The following is a 24,758-nucleotide window of genomic DNA, read 5'->3' on the forward strand; positions in this document are numbered from 1 at the left end:
TGAATGGGGTACAGATGGGAGGAGAATTGTTCTCCCCCCTGAACCACTCATGGAAACCTTTTCATCAGTTGTCACACTATTGGATACATCCCCATGTATCCTTGTTGAGATTACCCAAACAAGACATGGGTCATTTCACTGTGTGGTTGCAAGCACAGTATATCTGTGGCATGTGACCCAGCATATCATGGAGCCATGTGATTAGTTTCCACCTAGGGCTTCCATGTCTTTTAATCCAATTGATCTAAGTCAGCATTAATTACAATATTTTTGTTCACTAATATAAAGCAATTTACTGAGAAAGCACATGGTGAAACTATTGCCATTTATTTTTACATTAAGATTTTCTGGCAGATGATTCCATCTGTTCCGTGGTTCCTACATATAGCTCTTGATAAGCCCATAGTCATGCTACCACTGAGCTACCCTTTAATTATCATTTTTTAATTTTTGCCTGGGCATAAGGTTATCAGGTGCAAAAAAATGGTAAAATGATTGTGTCTAACCACCATGGACGAGCTACGTGTCCCATTCTCTTATTAATTGGAGAGTTGTCTTGTACTATTGATTTATTGCCCTTTTAATGTTCTCTTATATCTCCGTCTGTGAATGCCAGTTGGCCATTGGAGAGTGGTCTTAAAACACTATAAACGATAGTCATAAATAAATTCTGAGCATGTGTATGGTGTGATCCCACTCTCTCATCTGGGCATGAATTGGAAATGATCCTACTCTTTCATCTACATACATCCATCGTAATTTCTGAAGCAGATACATTCTTGAATATTTACTAGAAACTACCTGCATTAGGTCATATGGGACTCGGGTGGCGCTGTGGGTTAAACCACAGACCCTAGGGCTTGCTGATCAGAAGGTTAGCGGTTTGAATCCCTGCGACGGGGTGAGCTCCCATTGCTTGGTCCCAGCTCCTGCCAACCTACCAGTTCAAAAGCATGTCAAAGTGCAAGTAGATAAATAGGTACCGCTCCGGCGGTAAGGTAAATGGCATTTCCATGTGCTGCTCTGGTTCGCCACATGACCCAGAAGCTGTACGCCGGTTCCCTTGGCCAATAACGCGAGATGAGAGCCGCAACCCCAGAGTCGGTCACGACTGGACCTAATGGTCAGGGGTCCCTTTACCTTTACCTTTACCTGCATTAGGTTACCACAATATATGAGTGCTCATTTTGTTCCACAAAGTCTTTACTAATTTTTTTTTAATTCACATTGCTACATTGCTAATGAATACATAGTCAAGCACAACTGGCTACTGTTCTAAGACTTGCCTTTTCTATTTTTATTAGAATTCTGAACTTTAACAGGCAGTCAAAACATAGTTCAGTGCCTCCATTTGTTCAGATATTTAGTACCAACTTACAAAATTCTAGCTGGGAAATGTATCCTGGTACATTTTAATTATATGAATAAGGTCTGATCAACATGCTTAAGTAGTTCATTACAGCAATTTCTGGTCCTTCATAACATGACAGAATCAATGGCATTGCAGATTTCGGAGGGCATTATGTGAAACTTTTCCTTGTTATTTTCTTAAGAAATTTCCAACAGATTTTAGACATCCTCTGCTTTCATTCTCTCCACCAAAGGTATATGGATATATGAAGCTGCCTTAGATTAAGAACAGCCACTGGTCTACTTAGGAAAGTATTGGCTCTTCCTCACTAGATGACCAACAACTGAATCTGGCCACATCTGCATGCAGAGCTTGTTCTCTCCCCACCCTGATGACCTCTTACTTCAAATTGTTGTAGCGCTATTATGACAAGAAGCTCTGGTTAAAACCCCAAGGAATGGGGTATGTGAAAACCCCCTTGAGAAAATTTGCTAGTCTTGTTGAACCTCATCAATTCATTTGTGCACACACTGTTTGATACAGATACATTCGAAATGATCACTGCATTCTCTGCAGCCTCATAAGCAGCTATGAACCTCTGACAGTGACCTAGAATTCTGATAGGCAGAGACAGCATCACAAATCTTGCTGGCTCCATTTCAGGGTCTTCTAAGATCAATAAAATAACAAAAAGCTATTTACTACATATCCACTATATCTAAAAAGCACTATAAATAACAAATCAATGAGGTTTCTTCCCATAATTTTTTATTTCTTCTATGGCAATTTTGTGTTATATCTATAAAAAATGATATACAGCAGGCATAGGCAAACTCGACCCTCCAGATGTTGATGTTTTGAGAGTACAGTTCCCATCATCCCTGACCACTGATCCTGTTAGCTAGGGATGATGGGAGTTGTAGCCCCAAAACATCTGGAGGGCTGAGTTTGCCTATGCCTGATATAGAGAATATGAGAATTCACATTTTATATGAAAATTGGCTTCATAGATAAGACCAAGGGTCGATCTAGTACAGGCATAAAGTAAAGGTAAAAGTACCCCTGACCGTTAGGTCCAGTCGCGAATGACTCTGGGGTTGCGGCGCTCATCTCACTCCATATGCTGAGGGAGCTGGCGTTTGTCTGCAGACAGCTTCTGGGTTATGTGACCAGCATGACCAAGCCGCTTCTGGCGAACCAGAGCAGTGCATGGAAATGCCGTTTACCTTCCCGACGGAGTGGTACCTATTTATCTACTTGCACTTCATGCTTTCGAACTGGTAGGTTGGCAGGAGCAGGGGCTGAACAACGGGAGCTCACTCCGTCGCGGGCATAGGGGCCCCTTTAAAGCCTGAGGGCCACATTGCCTTCTGGGTAAGCTTCAAGAGGCCATGTGCCAGCAGTGAGAATGCCCAGAGGCAAAAGGTGGCCAAAGCTCGCTCTATCTATCTATCTATCTATCTATCTATCTATCTATCCCCTTGTATAGCCAGCAATATCTCTCTCTCTCTCTCTCTCTCTCTCTCTCTCTCTCTCTCTCTCTCTCTCTCTCTCTCTCTCTCCCCTCCTCCATCCAGGCAAGGCATTATCAGAATTGAGGGATATATTCCAGCCAGGAAGATAAACAACTCACAGTAGTGGTGAGGGGGGTAGGAAGAGGGTATGTGGCTAGGGATGGTGCGTTGTGTATGGAAATCCCTGAAGGTCATATTTGGAGAGACACATTTGGCTCCTGGTTCCCCACTCTGAGGTTTAGCACCAAACTCTGTTCAGGCCAAATGGATCTAAGAGGGCATGTAGTTGTCCCCCTGTTCTTTCCTCCCCAGTGTCCTGAGGTATTCTGCCTTTGCATGTAGATGTTCCTTCCTACTACGTAGCTATTGGTAGACCTACATTCCATAAATCTGGAGACTTAAAACCATCTAAGCTAGCAACCTTCACTGTGGCACTGAACCCTAGCAGGGTGATGAAGTGACCCTTCAGTTAGAACTACCCCTGCAAATTGCTCCTAATTAGAACTGCCATTGACATTTCACCTAAAGAGGAATTCAAAGTGACATTGATGGGGGGATTTCAAGGGAGTTTTAATATGATGGGTGAAATTCCAAGGGGGAGTCTCTCACATCCCTGCTGCAGAACAATTACACCAAACAAACAGATGGTGTCACTGGAATACCACAGTGTCCTTTGATGAGGTATATAAGTAAATGCAGTTTCTGAAAACAATGTCACATTAAAGCTGTGCTTCATGCCTTAACTCTTGCTTGAAGGAACAAGACCCAAAAACCTACAGCAGGACTGCTCTTTAACTCACTTCCTCTGCTTCTTGACAATGTTGAACAGTTGTTTGCAAGCTAAGTGCAAATACATTCAGTACTTGCTACCTGTTTAATTCCAATGAAAGTGACTCGCTAAGAACAGAGGAATATCATGCTATCCAAATAGAATGGCAATCGTAGAGATTCATGCTGCGTGTTGTAAGCTGCTATTTTGCTCTCCTCCTGAGCAGTAATATCTCTCTTGAACACACATGTGCTGACTAAGCTGCGTTGCGTATCACTGGACTACTAGAAGTGGAAAAGATGGATCAAAGTGAAATTAATTTCACTCTATTCCAGAACTAATCTAACTTGAAAGAGGTCTGTAAAGAACAGTGGATTGTGTCTGACTAAATTCTCTTTCTAGGGATAGGGTGGACTAGCTGTCATGTCTCATAGATGGATATGTGCAGTAATTACCTGTTAGTTTAAAAGAATAAAATGATTTAAGAATGAGAGGCACTTGGCTTTTCAAAGAGCTTGTTTGTTTGTTTGCTTGTTTGTTTGTTATATATAGGGTTGCCAGACTCAATAGAGGACAGGACTTCTGTGCCTTTAATTGCCCTGCTCTCTTTTGAGTCTGGAAACCTTAAAGAGAAACCAGCAGACCCTTTACTTGGAAATTAAAAAAAAGGGTCTGCTGGTTTCTCTTTAAGGTTTCCAGACACAAAAGAGAGTAGGGCAATTAAAGGCACAGAAGTCCTGTCCTCTATTGAGTCTGGCAACCCTAATTATATATTATCCTGACTCTCTTCCAGGATGGAAATCAAGCAGCATGTTGGACAGTTTCCCACCCCAGCAATGACCAGATCTTGACCTTTGCTTCAGGAAGAGCATATACCCCAAAAGTCTATGTTTCTTCAGCAAACTAAATTAGGCCAATTAATGTCAATATGACTGAGACAGAAAGTATTGTCTTGAATTTGCCCTTACTGTCATTTGCCCTCATTTGCCCATACAATTGCCCTTGCTTGTCTTCTGTTGAATCTGAGAGACACAGCACTGAAATTGCTAGTTGCTACATTTCTTTATTATTAGTAGTACTGGAGGGTATCTGATGCAGTTCTAGTATATGTATTGATTATATTATCTTACCTTCATAAAATACTTTAAATCCATGGGCACTCACTGCAAAGTCACTGGTCAATCGTAGTGAAAATACTGATTTTGTACTGGTAATAGGTGGAGGGAGGTGAAATCCCGTTAACCTAGGGGGGAAAAACATTTATTAATTTTGCCACAAATAAACAAACAAACCAGATCATTTCATACTTACTTATCCTGAGCTGTGTATAAAATATTACATTATACAGCTTAGATTTTAAAGAAGGATGTCCTGTTGGGAAGCCATGTAAACCTATGAATGTTTCCTTTGGGAAAGGCAGGTGAGACCTATTAACCAAGATAAATACAATGCTTTGTAAATGTCTTAAGGAAACCCTATAAATTGATACTGGTCGTACAAATACCTATTCTCTTGTTAGCTGTCCACATGGATGGCTTATGCATGGAGGGTAAGTGGTATCTAGGTGGTACCTAAATATGAAAAATACTCTCTTATTTTAAAAGTTTGAAAGTCACAGGATATGTGAAGCAACCATATGTCTGCTTGTAAAGCACTGGGAGATTTGAAACAGTCAGGGTGCCTCATTCCCAGCACAAACTGCAGAAGCATCTAGGAGATGTATGTGTGTGGGGAAGAGAGCTAAACACTCCCAAGCTCTGACCTGTTCATCTTTTTCTCAGTTATATTTAATGGTGACTCTGCAGTTATCTCTGTTGGGCTTGAATAGTCTGTTCTGCTGTGTGTGTTTTTTTTTTCTGGATGATAATGATGATGACAGTTTGTGCTTTAATGATTGTTATCATATAGCCTGTTAGCTATCTTGGATGTTTTAAATGTGGAACAATGGGGCATGAATATTTTAATAATGAATGCATGGATAAATAAATGGTCTGCTAAGCTGCTTCTGGATCACCAAGCCTACTTTTTCTGGGTTCCTATATAGAGGCTCGTACAGCTGGGCATCCTGGGGTCCTTCAGAATTAACAATGGAAGGGGTAAAGAAAACCTTGCCTTCACTCTTATGCCACCTCTCCCACCAAAAGGCATGTGCTATAATGCCCAAATGACATAATTTAAATAAGTAGATGAACATATGTCAGAAGTGATGGGCTACAATCCTCATCACCCCTGACCACTGGTCATGATGGCAGGAGCTGATAACAGAATCATTGAATTGTAGAGTCGGAAAAGACCCTGAGGATCAACTAGTCCAACCCGCCCGAAATGCAGGAATCTCAGCTAAATCATCCATGATATGGCCATCCAAACCCTTGGGGGGGGGGGAGATGAACGAATTCCTACCGTATGCCCCACAAATAACCCAAAGCTGCATTTTAAATAAAAGGGCACATTCTCCTCATGTAAAAACACGCTGATTCCTGGACTGTCCACGGGCCAGTTTTAGAAGGCGGTGTGGACGGATCTGGGCCCCAGGCCTTAGTTTGCCTACCCATCAAACTCTGCTTAAAAACCTCCAAGGAAGGAGAGTTCACCACTGCCCCAGGGGGATTATTTCACTGTCAAACACCTCGTACTGTCAGAAAGTTTTTCCTGATGTTTAGCTGGACTCTCCTTTCTGAACAACATATTGGGAGCAACATCTGCATTGCCAGTTTTCCCATTACCACCCCAAATATAACCTATGAATGCTAAGCTAGAAATATTCCATTCTTTCTTTCCATACACACACACACACACACACACACACACACACAGACACACACACACAGTTTTGACTTTCATTGTTAACATCACAGAAGTTACTTGGAAGTATTAAAAAACAACTACAACAATACACAATTCTGGCACTTTAACATTGAATATACCTAGAAGATTTATGTATAACCCTCTACCCCTCTCCAAAACCTTGCTGCCCTGCCTAATATAATCTGAAAGGGAAGAAAGGGAAGAGAGAGCACAAAGAAAGCTATTTTGCACTCTCACAGTTATATGAGCAAGTGACTTGTACCATAAAATTGTTCCAAATGATTTATTTAATGAGTTAAATACAATAAAACGCATTTCCATCTGCTTCATGCTTTAACCAATACCCCTGTGCTGTTTTAATTTTAGCCTTGACTGAAGAAGTGGCTCATATGGAGAGAGGGTTAGAACTGGCTGCTGTTACATACTGCATCTAATGTAATGCCAGGAAGAAACAAAGGTCCCTGCAATAAGCAGCAAAACAACATTAACATGACAAGATTCATTGTATCCTAAAGCTAGAAATGTGAAAAAGCAACACCCTATCTTGAAGATTTCTCCTTCAGGCCCAGAATATCATTGGAATTTTTTTTTTATTCAAAGCCATACTACAATTTGTCTAGGAGACAGTTCATATATATATATAATATAAAAGCATGGTGGGGATTGTGGATGATTTGCATTGACAGGCGGAGTCCCCCCAACCCTAGGCGACCCCTGAGTGGAATAATGACTCAAGACAACATGCTATGGGATTAAAATTGGCCAAAACTTTATTAAGTTTCAGATGTAGGGAGACCTTGGCTCAGGCACTGGGCGTTTATCCTTCCCAGTTCCCAGCCGGGGATCTGGGAGACATCAGGGTTATCCAGAATGTGTGGGGATTGGGAGAACATATGTTCAAGCAGAGAGCCTGCCCCCGTTTCACCACAGTTGGAGGGGAGAGCAATGACAACCTCTTGGCGTATGGCCAATGCCTCCCCTCAAGGCCCCTTTAACAGGGAAACCTAGTATCACCGTCACAAGGGGGGCGTGGGTCACCACTTCACACACACACACACACACCCTTTAGGAAGATAAACTAAAGGATTCTGCCCAAGGCCTGAAACCACCAAAGTTGTGACATTTTGCTATGGGAAAGGCACAACCTGCCAATGCAGGAAAGTTCCTTTCTGGCCCTTCAACAGTAGCAGTGCCTGCGTACCTGTGGAGAAGAGGTTAACCTGCAAAAGAAGACTCAACTGAGGGAGAGAAACTCTGGCGCCAACTGCCGCTTCGCAGGTGAGAATCACCTTCTGTTGTGTGCGTAGGACGGTCCCTCCCCTTACCTGGCCAATCCCCTGGCAACGCCTCCGCAGGCAGGATTGGACGATTGGCTGAGGTAGGCAGAGACCTCCAGGTATCCAGCCTGGGGAGGATGAGGCCAGCCCGAACTACCAGGAGTCACATTGGGATCCGGGGAGGCTGCGCGCAACCATGCAAAAGGTGCCTCCCATTTGATGTGGGGAGCAGTCATTGTGGTTGTCTTCATTACCAACCTCTTCAGACAGCCACAATGATATGTGGGTTCCCAAAACACAATCTATAGTTCACAAATCACACATTTGGACTAACCTGGATTATCATCTCTTGGTTTAGTAAGTCAAACTATGAATGAGCCTTATGGGGATGTATGCAAACCATTTGTGGTGACGTCAAACAAACTAAGACCTCATCAGGTATCTATAGTTCCCTAAGATACACTAGCAAGTAGATTACTCTTGCAAGTGCTACACCACACAGTGCAGAAGTAGCATGGGAAGAAGAAACTCAAGTTGCTAATGCTTCTTTTCTGGCTTTTATGGTCAAACTTACAACAGCCACGATGCTAGTCCTCGTCCAATGTTAATACTTGTGCAGCACGGATAATGGCTGGTGTTGGATCCAAATGTAGCCCAAAACTTCTGGAGGGCACCACATTGGGGAAGGCTGATGGTAGATTTCTGGACAGCACATCAGACTGGAGCAGGGATGAGGAACATTTGGTCATTGGACCATATATGATGGCAATTGAGAGCCCTCCCAGTTGTGCATTAGCATGGGAGAGTTGAAGCCTGCCAAAATATACTTTATTGTTAACATATCAGCACTTTGGGGTGTTGCTAAGTGAAAAGTGAGGATCAAAATCATCAGTGTTATTATCCATGCTCATATGCAGTGATTCCTCCATGCTTTTTACAAATTTCCATTAAAAAAAAATACACGGGCGTGGAGAAAATTATCCCACATTATTGCTGCATAGTTTAAAATGGACTTTTCTCCATAAGAATGAAGTCTCGTAATCATTGGTTCATCTACATATTAAGTAAATGAGTCAAATGACACAATTCTGGATGGTACTTTCAGGGTACAGATACAGTATGTGTAGTGGGGTTTTTCAAATACATCCTTGTGTGTTAAAAACAGGCACACCTGCAGAAAGGGACCTAGTGTTTCCCTCTCCTTGATTTGCTAGTTTGTTCTGTGCAGGGAGATATTACATGGGTGGGGGGCATTTGGAAACATAACCTCCCTGTCTGTTGTTTGAAGTGGTACAATCTAGAATTCTCAAGCTACCACCTTGTTCATTAGAGCAAAACCAATCTCAACCAAGAAATTCAATTTCATTCAGATTTGAAGGCTATAATACTAGGAGTTGTCAACTGCCATATTTAGAGGAAAATATATGCCCACATAGTCTCTACCCACTGCCGTTTTGACAGCTCCACAGACATTCTCTATGCCTATCACCACCTAATGGGCAATTGGAACATTCACTAAGAGTCAGCATGAAAAACTGAATTGGCATGGTGAAAAAAGAGAACTTTCAGCAAGGATAAGCCTTCAGTGATTGTGTGTGTCTTCCATCATATTCCATCATTTCTCCTTTGACAAAAATCTCATCTCTGTCCTGGGAGCCTTCCAGTTTTGCACCTGTTGAGATTTAAAAAGCCAAGCACCAAGAGATAACATAATTGGCACTCCATATGATCCTCTGATACCATATTGCAAGCCCCTTGCAAACTGCTTTAAAGAGAGAGAAAATAAATCCTCATTCATAACAAAAATATATATAAGTTGGCCTATTTTTTCATGATATACTGTATTTCTGTTCTGTTTTAAATAAACAACAAACTGATAAAATATAGTTACAGGTAGGTAGCCGTGTTGGTCTGAGTCGAAGCAAAATAAAAAAATTCCTTCAGTAGCACCTTAAAGACCAACTAAGTTTATATTTTGGTATGAGCTCATACCAAAATATAGACTTAGTTGGTCTTTAAGGTGCTACTGAAGGAATTTTTTTTATTTTGATAAAATATAAATGCACACTCCACTTCCTAGTGTCATGGGATGTCCATTGTCTTTCTGTCTCACCTGCAAAGAGCTACTTGTCAAAGTCTGGTGGCACTGGTAGCAAAAGATGCCAGAAGTAATTGCCATGGCAACAAAGGAACCATGTGACACATGCAGCATATCATGGGAGAACTATCTTCCATAATGGTTAGCAGATGCTTTGGTAGCCTGCCATAAGCCTTCCTCCTTTGCATTTGGATTCTTCTGTTCCTCTGCCCTTTCATAAAGATGACAAACAATAATGTGATCATAAGAACTCAGGGGCTTGGCTTGCCTCACTGGATCACACAAGGGTTCCATCTAGTCCAGCCTTATGCTCCCAACAGTGACCACTGAGATGCCTCTGCAAGGTCACAAGCAGGGCATGAAGGCCACCCACTGTTCTTCACCATGTGATGCTCAGACATTTCATTCAGAAAGCATGGCTAACAGCCAATGATAAAATTGTCTCTTCTTTTTTTATTTTATTTTAAAATTAAGGGATATTATCACATCCTTGTTTAAGAGGCTGTTCTGGCCAGGAGAGTAAAAACAAAAACTTCTTCTTCTTCTTCTTCTTCTTCTTCTTCTTCTTCTTCTTCTTCTTCTTCTTCTTCTTCTTCTTCTTCTTCTTCTTATTTGTATACCACCCTTCATCCAAAGATCACAGGACGGTTCACAACATAAAAAATTCAAAATGAGACCACAAAATACATAACAAAACAGCTGATGGGTGGGTGGATGTGGTTTGGGGGAAATGGCCTGCAGGCCAGAGGTTCCCCACCCCTGGGCAAAGCAGTAAGATTTGCAGCTGAGCAAAGATTTGAGGCTACGTCTCCTTGGTCAAAGTCTGGCACCAGACAACATACCTTGCTGGCTCTCAAATATTCCTTGATTGCAGACTCACATGTGTTTTGCTCCTCCTGGAGTACAGCTGGGCTTTACTGATGAATGAATGCTTCCTATATATTTATAATCACTTTCAAATGTTCTCATCATTCACAAAGTAACATTTAGTAAGCAGCACTTCTAAAAATACTTTTTCACAATCTCCAGGAAAAACCTTAGCAGCAATTGTTTTTTTCTGGGCATAGCCAATTATAAATGACTACGGTAGGCATGAGTCAGGTATTTTTATGTATCCACAATCATTGAAATCAAATAATGAGCTGGCTGAAATTGCTCTTCTACATTTATGCGATTCTCTTTTGTCAAGAAAACATATTTTTCACCATGAGGAACTTTCAACTCTTAATTAAAGGACTGGCCCAATTCCTCTAAGGAAGATCGTTATACATTGCATGTTTAAGGTCTTGTTTTTGTTTTTGTATTTACAAAAATTTCAGCAGAATTTGGTGAAACTTTAGGAAATGCTGCGGTTCTGAATTTGGCTAGTGTCATCAAAACACTTCTGGCTTTCTCTCAAAAAGCATCACCTGACAAGAAATCCCCCAAGTCAATTTGAACGTCACTGACAGCATAACTTCTGTGGCAACTCTACTTGCAATATTCCATCCACTTACTGCCAGAAATTTCAGCAAAGTGATTAAACTTAGACGTTGCAGAATTTCATCCTTAGGCTATGATTATAATATGCTTTTCAACCATAGAAACTGTACCAACGTCAGTAGACTTAGGTGCTAAATGCATCCTGCCATAGCATAGGAGCTTTAAGTCAATATCTACTGAGACACCTTGAGTTCAATAGGACCCTCCAGTATAGATTATTTTTAAGCTCTAAGAGATGATTCACTGAAAATCAATTGCATGTAACATTATGTGGTCACTTTAATGAAATTAGAGCAGACCAAAGAAGTTGCTAGGACTAGTGGGGAAGGGAGGAAATTGTTTTTCTTGGACTGGAATAATTTTCTATAAAATAGGCTATGTTCCCTCCCTTCCCTTATTTCCCCCCATTTCTGCTTAATTGGCAGGTCACCTTGGCCTGTAGGCCTCACATTTTCATCAATATTTATTTTCAAAGCTGCACTGAAGTTATGAGGATAAACATTTAATTGCATGTCAAATGAGCATTCTGCTTCCAAACTGGACTCTAAACTCATTAGCCCTTAAGGAAAGATGCACTTTCAATTGCAAGATCAAATTAGAGCAATAGCTTCAAAACTCCTAAGCCAAAATGACGGGAAACAGTCCTGATTTGTCACAGCAAAACTGCTCCCAGAGAAATTGTTGACATTAGAGTGGAATGATGTACATAAGCTGACAGCCCCTAATGCAGCTGGTAATTGTGGACTCTGAAGTAAAGTACTGTATTTGTAAAATAGAGGCTTGATTACATAGGGTGAAGCCAGATCATTTTAAAGCAGCTTGCTATACATTTAACACTATTCATCTGCTGTAAGAAAAGGAACTTTAACTACTAGTAAAGCACCACATGTTGAATGTCAAATTACAATTTATTATTTTGGTCCTTTGAAACTGAGCACAGGGGGTAGAGATGGGCTTTGCACGACAAAGTATAGCCCTCCATAGACTTCCAAAATTCAGGTATGCACCTGTAATGAATAAATTAAAAGAAAGAGACATGCATTGTTTGGCCTTTAGACTGTTTGGGGGACACAATATGGGAAAGGACACAATAGAGTAGGACACAAACTGGGGAAAACATACATGTTATTGAATCTACTGGGGTTTAGACTGACCACCAAAATTATCTTCATTAGGGTACACAATGGCCTTTGTCTATGGATGAGGACTTCAATAAGGTCAGCATCTTGATTTCAGTAACTGAGGAGCCATCACGTTTGATTGTGAGCAAGAAAAAGAAGCTTGAATAGACTGCACAGATGAAGTGGGTGGGGTTTTGCAAATGGGAATAGAGTTTCTTTTCAGTGGTTTCTGTAAAAGTTGGTGGAAGTATATCCAACTAGGTGCATGGCTGAAGTAGGCGACATCACCCTGTTGCTCCAGAGACAGTCTCTGGTGCTAATTTCCAGCCTAATTGTGATATTGAGCATGCCTTTAAATTTCTCCCATATGTGTATAGTTGCTATTATGTGGGCAGGGTGGTTTTGGGATGGTATTGAAAACAACATTTCCCTCCACTTACGAAAGCTTTTCTATTAATAGAAACAAGATAAGAAGAGTGGTCACAACACAGGCAATTTCTCAATTTACTGTAATTTCAAGCTTTCATCTACCACACAAATAACTTTAATTTGCTTCTCTGGTGTTCTTTAAAGTGACATATGCTAAGTATGAACTGCTGAATGCAAAATAGATAAATACTTGGAAAGAATATGTTTGCAGTTAAAGAGTTCTGCACAGGTTTTTCAACTGCAGTACTGTTGAGTTTCAAGTACTTAAGAAAACTGTTCATTTTCTTAAGTTTTCTTATTTGTGTTGCTTTTGTTTAAAATGACTAAGTAGTGAGGTGTGAGCTCTGTTAAGTATAACTGTTTATTTGACACTAAAATGGGGAAGCCTAAATGTGTATTGTGGGAGGCTTTAATATGGGTAAATTCCACTGAAGTATATGAAGTGGTCTCTGAACTCCTTGATGGGTTGATAATTAACCATTGTTGTTTTCTGCTAGCTAACACGTGACTGTTTAAGCTTAGATCAGGTGGCAAAGGTATTTGGTTGCAAATCTCCATTTTGAAATGCTCTCAGGCTCTGTGGAAGCATGGATGTGTAAATGGCTCTTCAGAGGGGGGGGGGAGATGTAAGGAGTGAGACCTTTGCTTGGAATTATTTCTAAGATGCTGAGCCAATGCTGGACAGCACAAGATCTTGTATGGACTTATTTGGATGTATCTTTGATGTTTCTGTTCTGTTTAAAAGAAAGTTCTACAAGTAAAGTTTTGAATAATATCTAATGGGCCTTGACAATGTTTTATTTTCAAAAGGAGCCAGTTTTTATGCATCCAGTCACTTCAAGCTGTGCAATATTAATATCTGCAATAAGCACTCCCCTCTACCAACCAAACAATTATGGGGGGGGGACACAACTCTCAAATAATTTTTCAGTCATTCAAGTGAAACTTGAAAGGCCCAAATGAGTGAAGTGTATATTCTTTCTTCCCTGCCTTATCTTGCTCCCATGCAGGAGAACTTCCAAGAGGATATTCTTGCCAGGAATCATGAAGTTTGTAGTTTGAAAACTGCGACCCTGAAAAGGGCTCTGTAGCAGTAGTAATAGTAGTAGAATCCAATTTCAAGTTAGGCCACACTCCAATCTGATGTAGCCAAACTTTTTGATAGCATGTACAGTCAGTATATCACTTGTCCCTGATAGTGCAATCTTAGATGGGCTGACTCTGGCCCTAACTGTGAAAACAGCGGTGGCCAATCCATCAAGCTGCAACAGAGGGAGAAAAGGGAATCAGGGCTAGTCCATTGGTTCTGCTTAAACATTAGTTATGGTTCATTTCCCTTATCTGTTATTTACCAGTAGCCACTGCATCAGGTTTGTGAACTGATTCTCTATCAGTTAGTCATTATAAGAACTTTGTAACCTTAAGAACTGGCTGAGTTTGCTTTTGCCTGTCCAGCTTCTCCTCCTTCCCTCTCCCCCTTTCCTTTTCTGCCATGTCCTTTAAATTATAAACTTGAACGCAGGGACACTAAGCTGGTCTGGGAGTGTTTTCAGCTGAATATCAGGTTTAAAAGGCTTTAAATAAATGAACACAAGTCTACATGTAGAACTGGAAAAGGTTCAGAAAAGGTCGACCAAAAATATTGATGGGATGGAACAACTTACCTAAGAAGAAAGGTTAAAACATTTGGGGCTTTTTAGTTTATGTGAGTTAACAGGAGACATCATAGAAGTATATAAAATTATGCAAAGCATAGAGAAAATCTTTCAACCTCTGTCATAACACTAGAACTCATGGTCATCAAATGAAGCTGAATGTTGGAAGATTCAGGACAGACAGAATAAGACTATATCCCCCCCCCCCATTTTTTAACTTTAAAATTGGAGGCCGTCTTATACTGTACATGGAATGTTGCAATTATTTATTTCTCAATTTTGGGCTCAAAAATTAGGTGTTGTCTTATACATGGGGGCACCTTGTACACTGAAAAATATGGTGCTTCTTCACAGCTTGCATAGTTCAATTTCAATTCAACACCTTTATTGGCATATATAAGACAATAAAAACCATATAGACCGTCCATATGTGTTATAATTCTAAAACATACAGTAAAGAGGGAATCCTCGGCAATCCCTTTAATACAGGCCAAAGTACCCCAGATTTAACTTCAAAGATCCTGGTCAAAAATTGTACCACAACTCTAGTGAGAACAGGAGAGTCATCTCTCAGTAGAGACTGCACCACGTGTTGTTTATTGGCGGGAGCCCCAAGCCACAGAGAGAACATCGAAGGATCATCACGGAAGATGTTAAAAAGAGGGCAATCCAAAATTATGTGGTCCAAAGAGTCAGGTACATTCTGGCCACAGGTGCAGAGTCTATTCTGGTAAGAGATGCCTCTGAGCCTTCCAGATAACACGGAGAACAGAAAGGCATTCAAGCAGGCCAGCATAAATACTCTGCGGTGTAACGGGGTCACTAGATTGTAAAAATAATTAGGCTTCATTCCATAATGGGGTTGCAACCCATGCATAGTTGAACTATGGAATCTGCTGCCACAAGAAGTAGTGATGTTCAACTTGGGTGGCTTCAAAAGAGGACTTAAACAAATTCATGGAGAATAATACTATTAATGAGTGTGTTCTATCTCGACTGTGAGAGGCACTATGTCTCTGAATGCTAGTTGTTGGGAATCACAAGTAGGGAGAGTGTTGTTGAGCGCAGGTCCTGCTTCAAGGCTTCCCATAGAACTGTAAGAAAAGGATGCTGGACTAGATGGGCTATTGGCATAATCCAGCAGGCTCTGGATTATTTTCTTAGTCTAATGTGTGTATAAAATTGCAGACTAAATACAGTATAACTTTTTTTGCAAATGTATAGTGAAGTTATAGGTTGTCAAAGTTTAAATACAGATTAGATTAAACCAGAGCTTTTATTTAATCATTTTCTATTGAATACAGTTTCTATTTCCCAAAGTTTAAATGTCTTTAGCACAGAGGGAATTGCTACTCTTTATGACAGGAGCAGCTGGGGTTCACTGCAACCCTTGTTATTAGCTAATATTCCCTGCTATTCTATTCTAGATTTAAGTTGATTTTGGCCTTCTGATCTCTGTCAAATCTTTGTTCCACAATAGCTTCAATCCCTGGCACATACAAGACAATGGCATTTGCTTTTTCTTATGACTGAGGTATCAGGCAGGAGATATGATTGCTTAATAAAGTAAGCATTTTAAAAAGGTCAAGGACTGTATCTTGACATCCTCTGCCAAGAAAAAAATATACATTTGTGTGCGGTTCACGCTCATTGACAGTGAAAAGCCCAGCTTCTATTTTCAGTCAGTCCATTCTTGCTTATGCCTCCATTTCAGCTCATCTGCTGAAAAATAAACATTTCCACCCTGTCACTCTGGAACACCATTAACTCCATACCAGAAATGGGCAGTTCTGTCAATGTCACTTGTCTCAGTAACTGAGAATTAATCAGTTGGGTGCTTTGCCTCCTCTTCTTCCTCTTTTTGCAGCTGCAGCCAGGGAATTTCAGTTCTCTTAGGTTCTCATTTCCCCCACCTTAAATTCAGTTCTCCACATTTCTGCAAGCCATTATTATTATTATTATTATTATTATTATTATTATTATTATTATTATCCCATTAAAATGGAATAAAATGGAACTTACAAATGGAAAGCGTAATGCTGGTGGTCAACAAAAGAAGTTTAAAGACTGTCTCAAGGCAAATCTAAAAAAAAAGAGTAGTATAAACACCGACAACTGGGAAACACTGGCCTGCGAGCGCTCCATTTGGAGAACAGCCTTTACCAAAGGTGTCATGGGCTTTGAAGAAACTCGATCTCAGGACGCAAGGGAGAAACGTGCTAAGAGGAAGGCACGCTTGGCAAATCCACACCGTGATCAACTCCCACCTGGAAACCAATGTCCCCACTGTGGAAGGATGTGCGGATTCAGAATTGGCCTCCACAGTCACTTACAGACTCATTGTTAAAACCGTGTTTGTGGAAGACAATCTTACTCGGCTACAAGTGATCACCAAAGAAGAGGAAGAAGACTTTTTGTCAGCATTTTAGTGTATGTAATTTTGTATGCAATTTTGACTAAAGTGCTTGTTTTCAAACAAAAAACCATTTCTCCCAATACAATGCATGTTCATACATAATTTTCATTAACACTTTCCCCTAATATATTCATTTGTAAGAAACATTGTTTAGTTCTCCAGAACTGCATCACAAAATCTACGTAAGTGTGAATTTCAAAGGACATCTGTATTTTGGAATCATTATGGCTTGGGAAACCCAGCCAGATGGGCAGGGTATAAGTGATAAAATTATTATTATAAATTCTTCTTCTTCTTCTTCTTCTTCTTCTTCTTCTTCTTCTTCTTCTTCTTCTTCTTCTTCTTCTTCTTCTTCTTCTTCTTCTTCTTCGAAGTACATATTAAGTAGTTTCTCATTAAAATGCAAACAAAAGTGAGTATCTCCCCATCCCTTTCTCAAAATTAAAGTGGAGAAAATATTCTGTTTGAGGTTTTTATATGCTGTTTGTCATAATAGCCATTATTTTGGGTGGGGAGAAGTGTTACTGAAAACACGACCTACATACATGCCGCCAAAACTTACCTCATCAGTAGAAGACAACCCCCCCCCCCAAACACAAAAACCTTGCTTGTAGATTTCATTATTTTTTGGTTGCAATAGTTTTACAGGGGATTATGAGCTTTTCACTTTTTTTGTACAGCTACAATTAAACTTTGGGGAGATTTTACTTCTCCCTTATCAGAGCTGTTCCTTGTGATTTTTACCAGAGATAGCATTTTCTGTCTTTGATCTATGGCCAGCTTTTAATAGATTTGACTTTTAATAGGTCACTTTCCTTCTCTGTTTCTTTAATCTTTAATTATTCTTGAATGAAGTTTGGACTTCACTATTTCATTTTTAAACACACACCTGCTTTCCCTTTTTTTCTTATTCTTCTTTTTACATGAACGAATTTTCTATTGGAATTCTCCTGAATTCTCTGTCTTGGATTTTAGACTGATCTCAACTAACCCACATCTAGTATCATAGAAGCCTCTTTCCTGGAATTTACCTTTGGCTCCTGTCATCTTAGATGTAGGTAATTTTAATATTGCTGGAACAGATCTGCATGGATATTCAGCCAACTGTGTCAGACTAACAATACCATTGAAATAAACTGCATTTAAAAGGCATACAAGTGTATTTTAATTACATTTATTTGAATGAGATTTAGGTGTTTCTCTCTTTGTCTGAGTGTGCTCTTTAGGATTAACAATCAGGATATGATTTATGAACCAATTTTGTTTTTTGTATATGTGTGTGTGTGTTAAATTATCATCTTTCTCCTGTCAAGATATAAACTCATTGAATCAATTAATGCATTATTTAAAAATAATGATCATAGGTCATAGTAGAGCATTCTATAATTGAGTAGTAGCTTTGAACTAAACAAGTAATTACTTGTCAGCCCCTGGTACAATCATTTATATTCCTGATCAAACATAGGTTAAGAAAAAACAGCCTCTGCCTCATTATGATACTCAAACTTTCATTATATAATGCTGCATCTGTCAACTATGAATTTAATTGATTTACAGTGCTTTTGATTTTCTCCTTTTCTTCCTTTTAGCAAAAAAACCCAAGTGTGTTATATATGGGTTAATAGAAGTTGAAAGGGGAATGTGCATACGTTCTGGTGGATATTCACAGAAAGTCATGGGAAATATGCATGACAAAAATAGGATAAAGAGGGAATTTTGTACAGTGCCCGATAAATACATATGGTGGCAGTAACATTAAAATTGCAATAGCCATGAATTGTCATAATGTACCGAGTTCCTCTCTCTCATCTGTAACACAACTTCTTCTTGGCAGAAAGCAAGTGCTGTGTCACCGAACTATGGCACAACATGCCTCATATTCTGACATCATTACATTACGCATTTCCTTATTTCCACTTGGCACCATTTGCATCTGGCAGTTGGAAATCTATAGCTGAATGATACCAGAACACGGGGTAAGTTGTACAGTATGTTAAGGAGAGTGAGGGGGAACTCAGCGTATAATGAATGCAAGTTAAGAAGAAGAAGAAGAAGAAGAAGAAGAAGAAGAAGAAGAAGAAGAAGAAGAAGAAGAAGAAGAAGAAGAAGAGTAGTAGTTTGGATTTGATATCCCGCTTTATCACTACCCGGAGGAGTCTCAAAGCAGCTAACATTCTCCTTTCCCTTCCTCCCCCACAACAAACACTCTGTGAGGTAAGTGGGGCTGAGAGACTTCAGAGAAGTGTGACTAGCCCAAGGTCACCCAGCAGCTGCATGTGGAGGAGTGAGGAAGCAAACCCGGTTCACCAGATTACAAGTCTACCACTCTTAACCACTATACCACGCTGGCATAAACTTAAAACAATGAACGCAAGTGTAACAATGGAATAAGTCAATAATCAGTAAGTGAAGTCGTTTAATTACATCAAGTAATAAACTTATCTGGTAACGTCATGGCATGATCCACCAGGATAAGCAGCTGAGGAGGCAGTGGACCTCTGGCTCCATTGGCTGATTCCGGCATCAGCTGGCATTAAGTCTCCAGCCCTGGCTCAGCAGAAGATACACCAGCGTAACTTGCTCATCTCAGCTGAGCCAAAAATGGCTGAGCTGAGGCTGGTCCCCAGACATTTTTGCCAGACAAAAATGTTCCTCTTCAATCAGGCCTTTGGGTTATTTATATCTTATACCACTTTTAAGATCAAACCTATCCATTCTGAAGGAAATCAGCCCTGAGTGCTCACTGGAAGGACAGATTCTGAAGCTGGGGCTCCAATACTTTGGCCACCTCGTGAGAAGAGAAGACTCCCTGGAAAAGACTCTGATGCTGGGAAAGATGGAGGGCACAAGGAGAAGGGGACGACAGAGGATGAGATGGTTGGACAGTGTTCTCGAAGCTACCAACATGAGTTTGACCAAACTGCGGGAGGCAGTGCAAGACAGGAGTGCCTGGCGTGCTATGGTCCATGGGGTCAAGAAGAGTCGGACATGACTAAACGACTAAACAACAACAACCACTTTTAAATGTGTTGTGGGGAGGGTTTCTTGGTTGGTTTTATTGTTATGGGTTGTTTTGTTTCTGCATGCATTGTGTGCTTTTATATTGTATTTTTATGTTGGGAACCTCCCTGAGATCTGCGGATGAAGGGTAGTATACTAACTAACTAACTAACTAACTAACTAACTAACTAACTAACTAACTAACTACAGATGAATCTTGTACCACCAGAAAGATTTCATGTAGAAATCCAGTTTGGTGCTTCTCTTTGATATAGCTTGGCAGCTATTCATGTTGGACCTTCCTCGCAGAAATTGTGGAATCAAACAAGCTGAAAAGAATTGATAGGGATAAATTACAAATTGCTGTTTGAATTGGATAGAGATAAGTGAAATCATTTCCAGATAAAAATGGAACAGTGATACCTAGAAGAGTGCCTGTAAATAGAACAAAATGAACTACTGGTGCCACGACCAGGCAGGGAGATGCCAGTTGTCTGGCAGGGAGGTCTGGTTCTGAGAGGACCAGATTGCCTCTGCCAGTGTGTCTAGATCATGTTCCCCTCCCCACTGCCTCTTCACTCTCCCATAGGTATCTGATTGGCAAGCCTGAGAACCACATGCAGGACTAGACGGGCCATTGGCCTGATCCAGCGGGCTGTTCTTATATTCCTCCAGAAAGCACCCCCACTGCAGGAGGTTTGAATTGCAGCTCTGCCTCACTGGACGAGCCACTTTATGCTTGTAGCATATATACATGCAAGACCATTATGATTTGCATTATTGCAGCAACCCTATTTAAACTCAGTTTGCATAATTAGAAGTCCTTATTGCACAAGTTCTCTCTATGCATACACAAATGATTAGAGGATGGAGACAGGCCACATATCCTGGCAGCTCTCCTTTTGAGAGAGAGAAATGTCCATTCAACTAAATACAGATTTAAATGTGTACTTTGAGAGAAAAACATGCATTGAAATAAAAATTTTAGAGGATGAAAAAATCTCATATCAATGCAGAAAGGGAACAGAACAGAATTATAGCTAAATAAAAAACATGAAAGTGACACAGACCAGGAACTTATAGATTTGCGTATCCCTATATAATAGTACGTATATAATAGGGATGTGGGTGGCGCTGTGGTCTAAACCACTGAGCCTAGGGCTTGCCAATCGGAAGGTTGGCGGTTCGAATCCTCACAACGGGGTGAGCTCCCGTTGCTCAGCCCCAGCTCCTGCCAACCTACCAGTTCGAAAGCACGCCCTAAAGTGCAAGTAGATAAATAGTTACTGCTCCGGTGGAATGGTAAATAGCCTTTCTGTGCACTGCTCTGTTTTAGTTGTTCCGTAACTCCAGAAGTGGCTTAGTCATGCTGCCCACATGACCCAGAAAAACTGTCTGTGGACAAACGCCGGCTCCCTCAGCCTGCAAAGCGAGATGAGCGCCACAACCCCAGAGTCGTCTGCGACTGGACTTAACTGTCAGGGGTCCTTTACCTTTACCTTGATATAATACTAGGGCCTACTTGCACAAGCATTTATTTGGGTATTTTCCTGTCCATCCTAACTGTTCTGGTCACTGCAGGAGAAGTTTCATGAGCCCCAGACTTGCTCCTACATCCTGCTTCATGTGCAACTTTTGTGCAAGCCAGATCACAAAAGGAACTGGAATGCTGCTTTCTCTTCTCTGAAAACAACACTCTTGTTCTCAGTGGATTTGTCCTTTGTTAACTTCCATGAGAGGTTCTCTGCATGGCAGAGGAGAACACATAAGCTCTCAGTTCATTCTCACATATGGTTGCATATGCCATCTATGTGCCAGGTCACAGTATGATTCAGAACACTGAAAAAAATACCTCTTTCTCTTAGGGGATTGGTACTTTGAGATTCGGAGTCCTTACCACCTGTACACTATCACTTGGTAAGCATGATCCATTGTTTAATGATTCAGTATCCACAAAATCAGTTTCCCACCGCATTCCTGTGTATGTATTCCTTCAGAAATCAAGGAAATGAACAACTATCTGACTTTTAGAAGACATCAGAAGGCAGCCCTGTTTAGGGGAGTTTTTAATATTTGAAGTTTTATCATGTTTTTACTATTCTGTTGGGAGCTGCCCAGAGTGGCTGGGAAAACCCAGTCAGATGGGCAGGGTATAAATAATAAAATTATTATTATTATAGTATGTATAGAAACAGGATCAGGCCCAGCACCCTCTTTCATCATTAAGCTCTTCATGCAGTGTAATGCAGAACAATGCGAGTCTAACCACGCCAACACTGCGCCTATAGGGACCATATGGAAAGGAAAGGTGGCAAGATCTTGCTGCCATCATGTGCAATTGCCAGAGGCCATTAGAGCAATATGAATCTCTGCCAAGCACTCTGTGAATTTATGAAGTGCATCCAGAGGCAAGCCGCCAATGGCATCATTCCTGCTGATCCAACTCTAAAGAAATTGGGGGAAAAGATTGCGATAGGACTGAACAATTGGAGATATCCCCAGATACAAAGGGTGGGTTAAAAAAAATAGACTCAAAGAACCTACAGCTTTTAGTGACATTTGGAAGGAAGTATGTGAATAATTTTCTTCTAAAAGGAGAGCCACGCTGCCTCACAATTGCATAGAGCAGTAGTGGCCCTGCTGAGAAATATATGGACTGTGTTCCGCTCATTTTATTTTCTCATGTTGAAAACAGCTGATGGGTTCTCCAGCTGAGGCAGAACTTCTACAATTAGATTTCCTTCTGTTCGTTTGTTACGCTTCTATCCCACTCTTCCTTCAAGGAGCTCAAGGTGGCAGGCACAGGGATATCCTATTTTTAAGCAGCAATAACAAAAACAGCAACCATGTGAGACAGAGTATTCTGGGAGATAATGAATGGTGTTTGAAGAAGGGTGGGATACCCGGGGGGTGGGGTTGGGGGAGGTGGAAAGACTCTTGGAACTCTCCTATGGCCATGCCCCTCTCCCAATACCACACCCCTTCCTGTCCCACATCTAACCATGCACTTCCCTGCTCCCCACTAAATTTCTCATGGAACACTCATAATGCCTCTTGCTTGCCTTCATGAAGGGTGTGAGGGTATGTAGAAACTAGACTAATGTACAAAGGTAAATATTGCATTTGTTGCTCTGCTAATTTTTGCCTTTGATCTCACTCACCACTGTCATTTCCCTCCTGGATGGTTTGCATAGAGGAACCCTGGAACCCTGTGACCCTGGAACAGCAAAATGTTCCCTACTCGTGTCCTATCTCTAGAATATCCAGTGAGGTTTTAAAGCCGAGCCTTAAATCAAACAGAATCAAACTGAGAGTTAACTTAAATCAAGAACTACCAACAAGCATACCTCTAAAGCTCTACATGGCCTGGGACCAAGATACCTTCATGCAGCTTATTTTAATATGTGTGGCACGTGGTCTGATGAATATCCTTCTTCATCTCAATTTCCTCAAGGGCCTAAAAGAGACAGGGTCTTTTAAACTAAAACAGCCTTATTGAATGTCCTCCCTGGGCCACAGTGACCCTCATACTGGAATAACCTGGCTTCTTAAGAGTATCTTCAGGAATCATGTAGCATAAATTTGTTTCCAATGTTCATAGCATCATAGAATTGTAAAGCTGGAAAGGGACTACAAGGGCCATCTAGTCCAATCACCTGCAATTCAGGACTCTTTTGTCCAATGTGGGGCTCAGACCCATAAGACTCTCATGCTCTATTGTTGATTGTGTAGTTTTCTGTGGGGTTTGCTGTGATGTGGTCCAAGCTATTTAGAGCTTTAAAGGGAAGAATCAGTACTTTGAATGAGTAGTGCTACTACATAATTTTTATCCTCCTTTCCCCTTTAGATAGCCATGTGTATTACTTCAGTTGTGAAGCACAGAATTAACTCTTCTCTTCTATCTACCACCACAACTCTTTGCTTCAAAACTCCTTCTACATTCCTGATGTGTTAGAGCAAACAAAACAAAACCTATCAAGCCAGCTAACAAACAAAACTTTGCAGACTCTGATTTAATTTCTCTCTCTCTCTCTCTCTCTCTCTCTCTCTCTCTCTCTCTCTCTCTCTCTGAAAATGTGCAGTACAGACAACTCCCATCTTGTGTGCGTTCGAGGCCCACAGGACTGCTGATGCACACACCGTTTTCTGCCCCAGAAGGTGGGGTGGTGGTTTTTACACATGCTCCACCAATATGTTTGGTACCTTGGAACGCAACCCCTGCACAAATGGGGGAGTTGCCTGTAATCATAGCACCATCATGACTGCAGGAATACAATGGCAACTACTTCTGCTGCTTTGATATGAAACATGGAAATAGAAAAGGGATAATATAATAATAAAATAAGCCTTTGTAACCAAGTCTGAATTGAACCTGGAAACTGACAACCAAGATAGGTGGACCCATACCAAGTAAAATGCCCAATCCAACCAGAAGCATTTTGAATCAAGTGAAGTTTCCAGACACTGTTCCTAGACAGCTCATACCTCTCACTAAAGCATGAATCCTTTTGGCCTATCTAGAAAGAAAAAAAGCTTATGGATACTAGCAGTACCTGGGCGTTCAGATAATGCAGTGAGCAGCCTCCTCTGTGTGTGTTTCAGACTAATACAATACTTTAATTGATTTGCTTCTTGTGCACACTTGTAAGTCTGGAAATCACTGAACTAGAGCTATTTCAGCAGGTGTATAAAGCAGCCTGGAAAGTTGGCAGGTATGTATAAATGAACACAATGGAGGGCAGGGAGAGACTCCGACAGTGATGCTAAAAGGCAAAGGAAATGCAGGCAGTACAACATACGATTGCTTCACTGTTAGATGAAGTGCAGATGGATGTGCA

The 24,758-nt window shown here is 40.8% G+C and overlaps 1 protein-coding gene across 3 annotated transcripts in view; it reads right to left on the bottom strand.

The window, feature by feature from the left end:
• CSMD3 (CUB and Sushi multiple domains 3) overlaps positions 1 to 24,758 on the bottom strand; it is a 567,595-nt gene that overhangs the window by 422,042 nt on the left and 120,795 nt on the right. For all 3 annotated transcript variants that reach the window (XM_088675845.1, XM_088675844.1, XM_060277658.2), the window contains exon 3: positions 4,765 to 4,877. Coding sequence is in view for 1 of the 3 variants with exons in the window: in XM_060277658.2 (XP_060133641.2) it covers positions 4,765 to 4,877 (113 nt within the window). In the remaining 2 variants the exon portion in view is untranslated. The remainder of the gene's footprint in view (positions 1 to 4,764; positions 4,878 to 24,758) is intronic.

The sequence above is a fragment of the Zootoca vivipara genome, chromosome 8 (genome assembly GCF_965207765.1).
Source record: "Zootoca vivipara chromosome 8, rZooViv2.hap1.1, whole genome shotgun sequence".
Classification (NCBI taxonomy): Eukaryota; Metazoa; Chordata; class Lepidosauria; order Squamata; family Lacertidae; genus Zootoca; species Zootoca vivipara.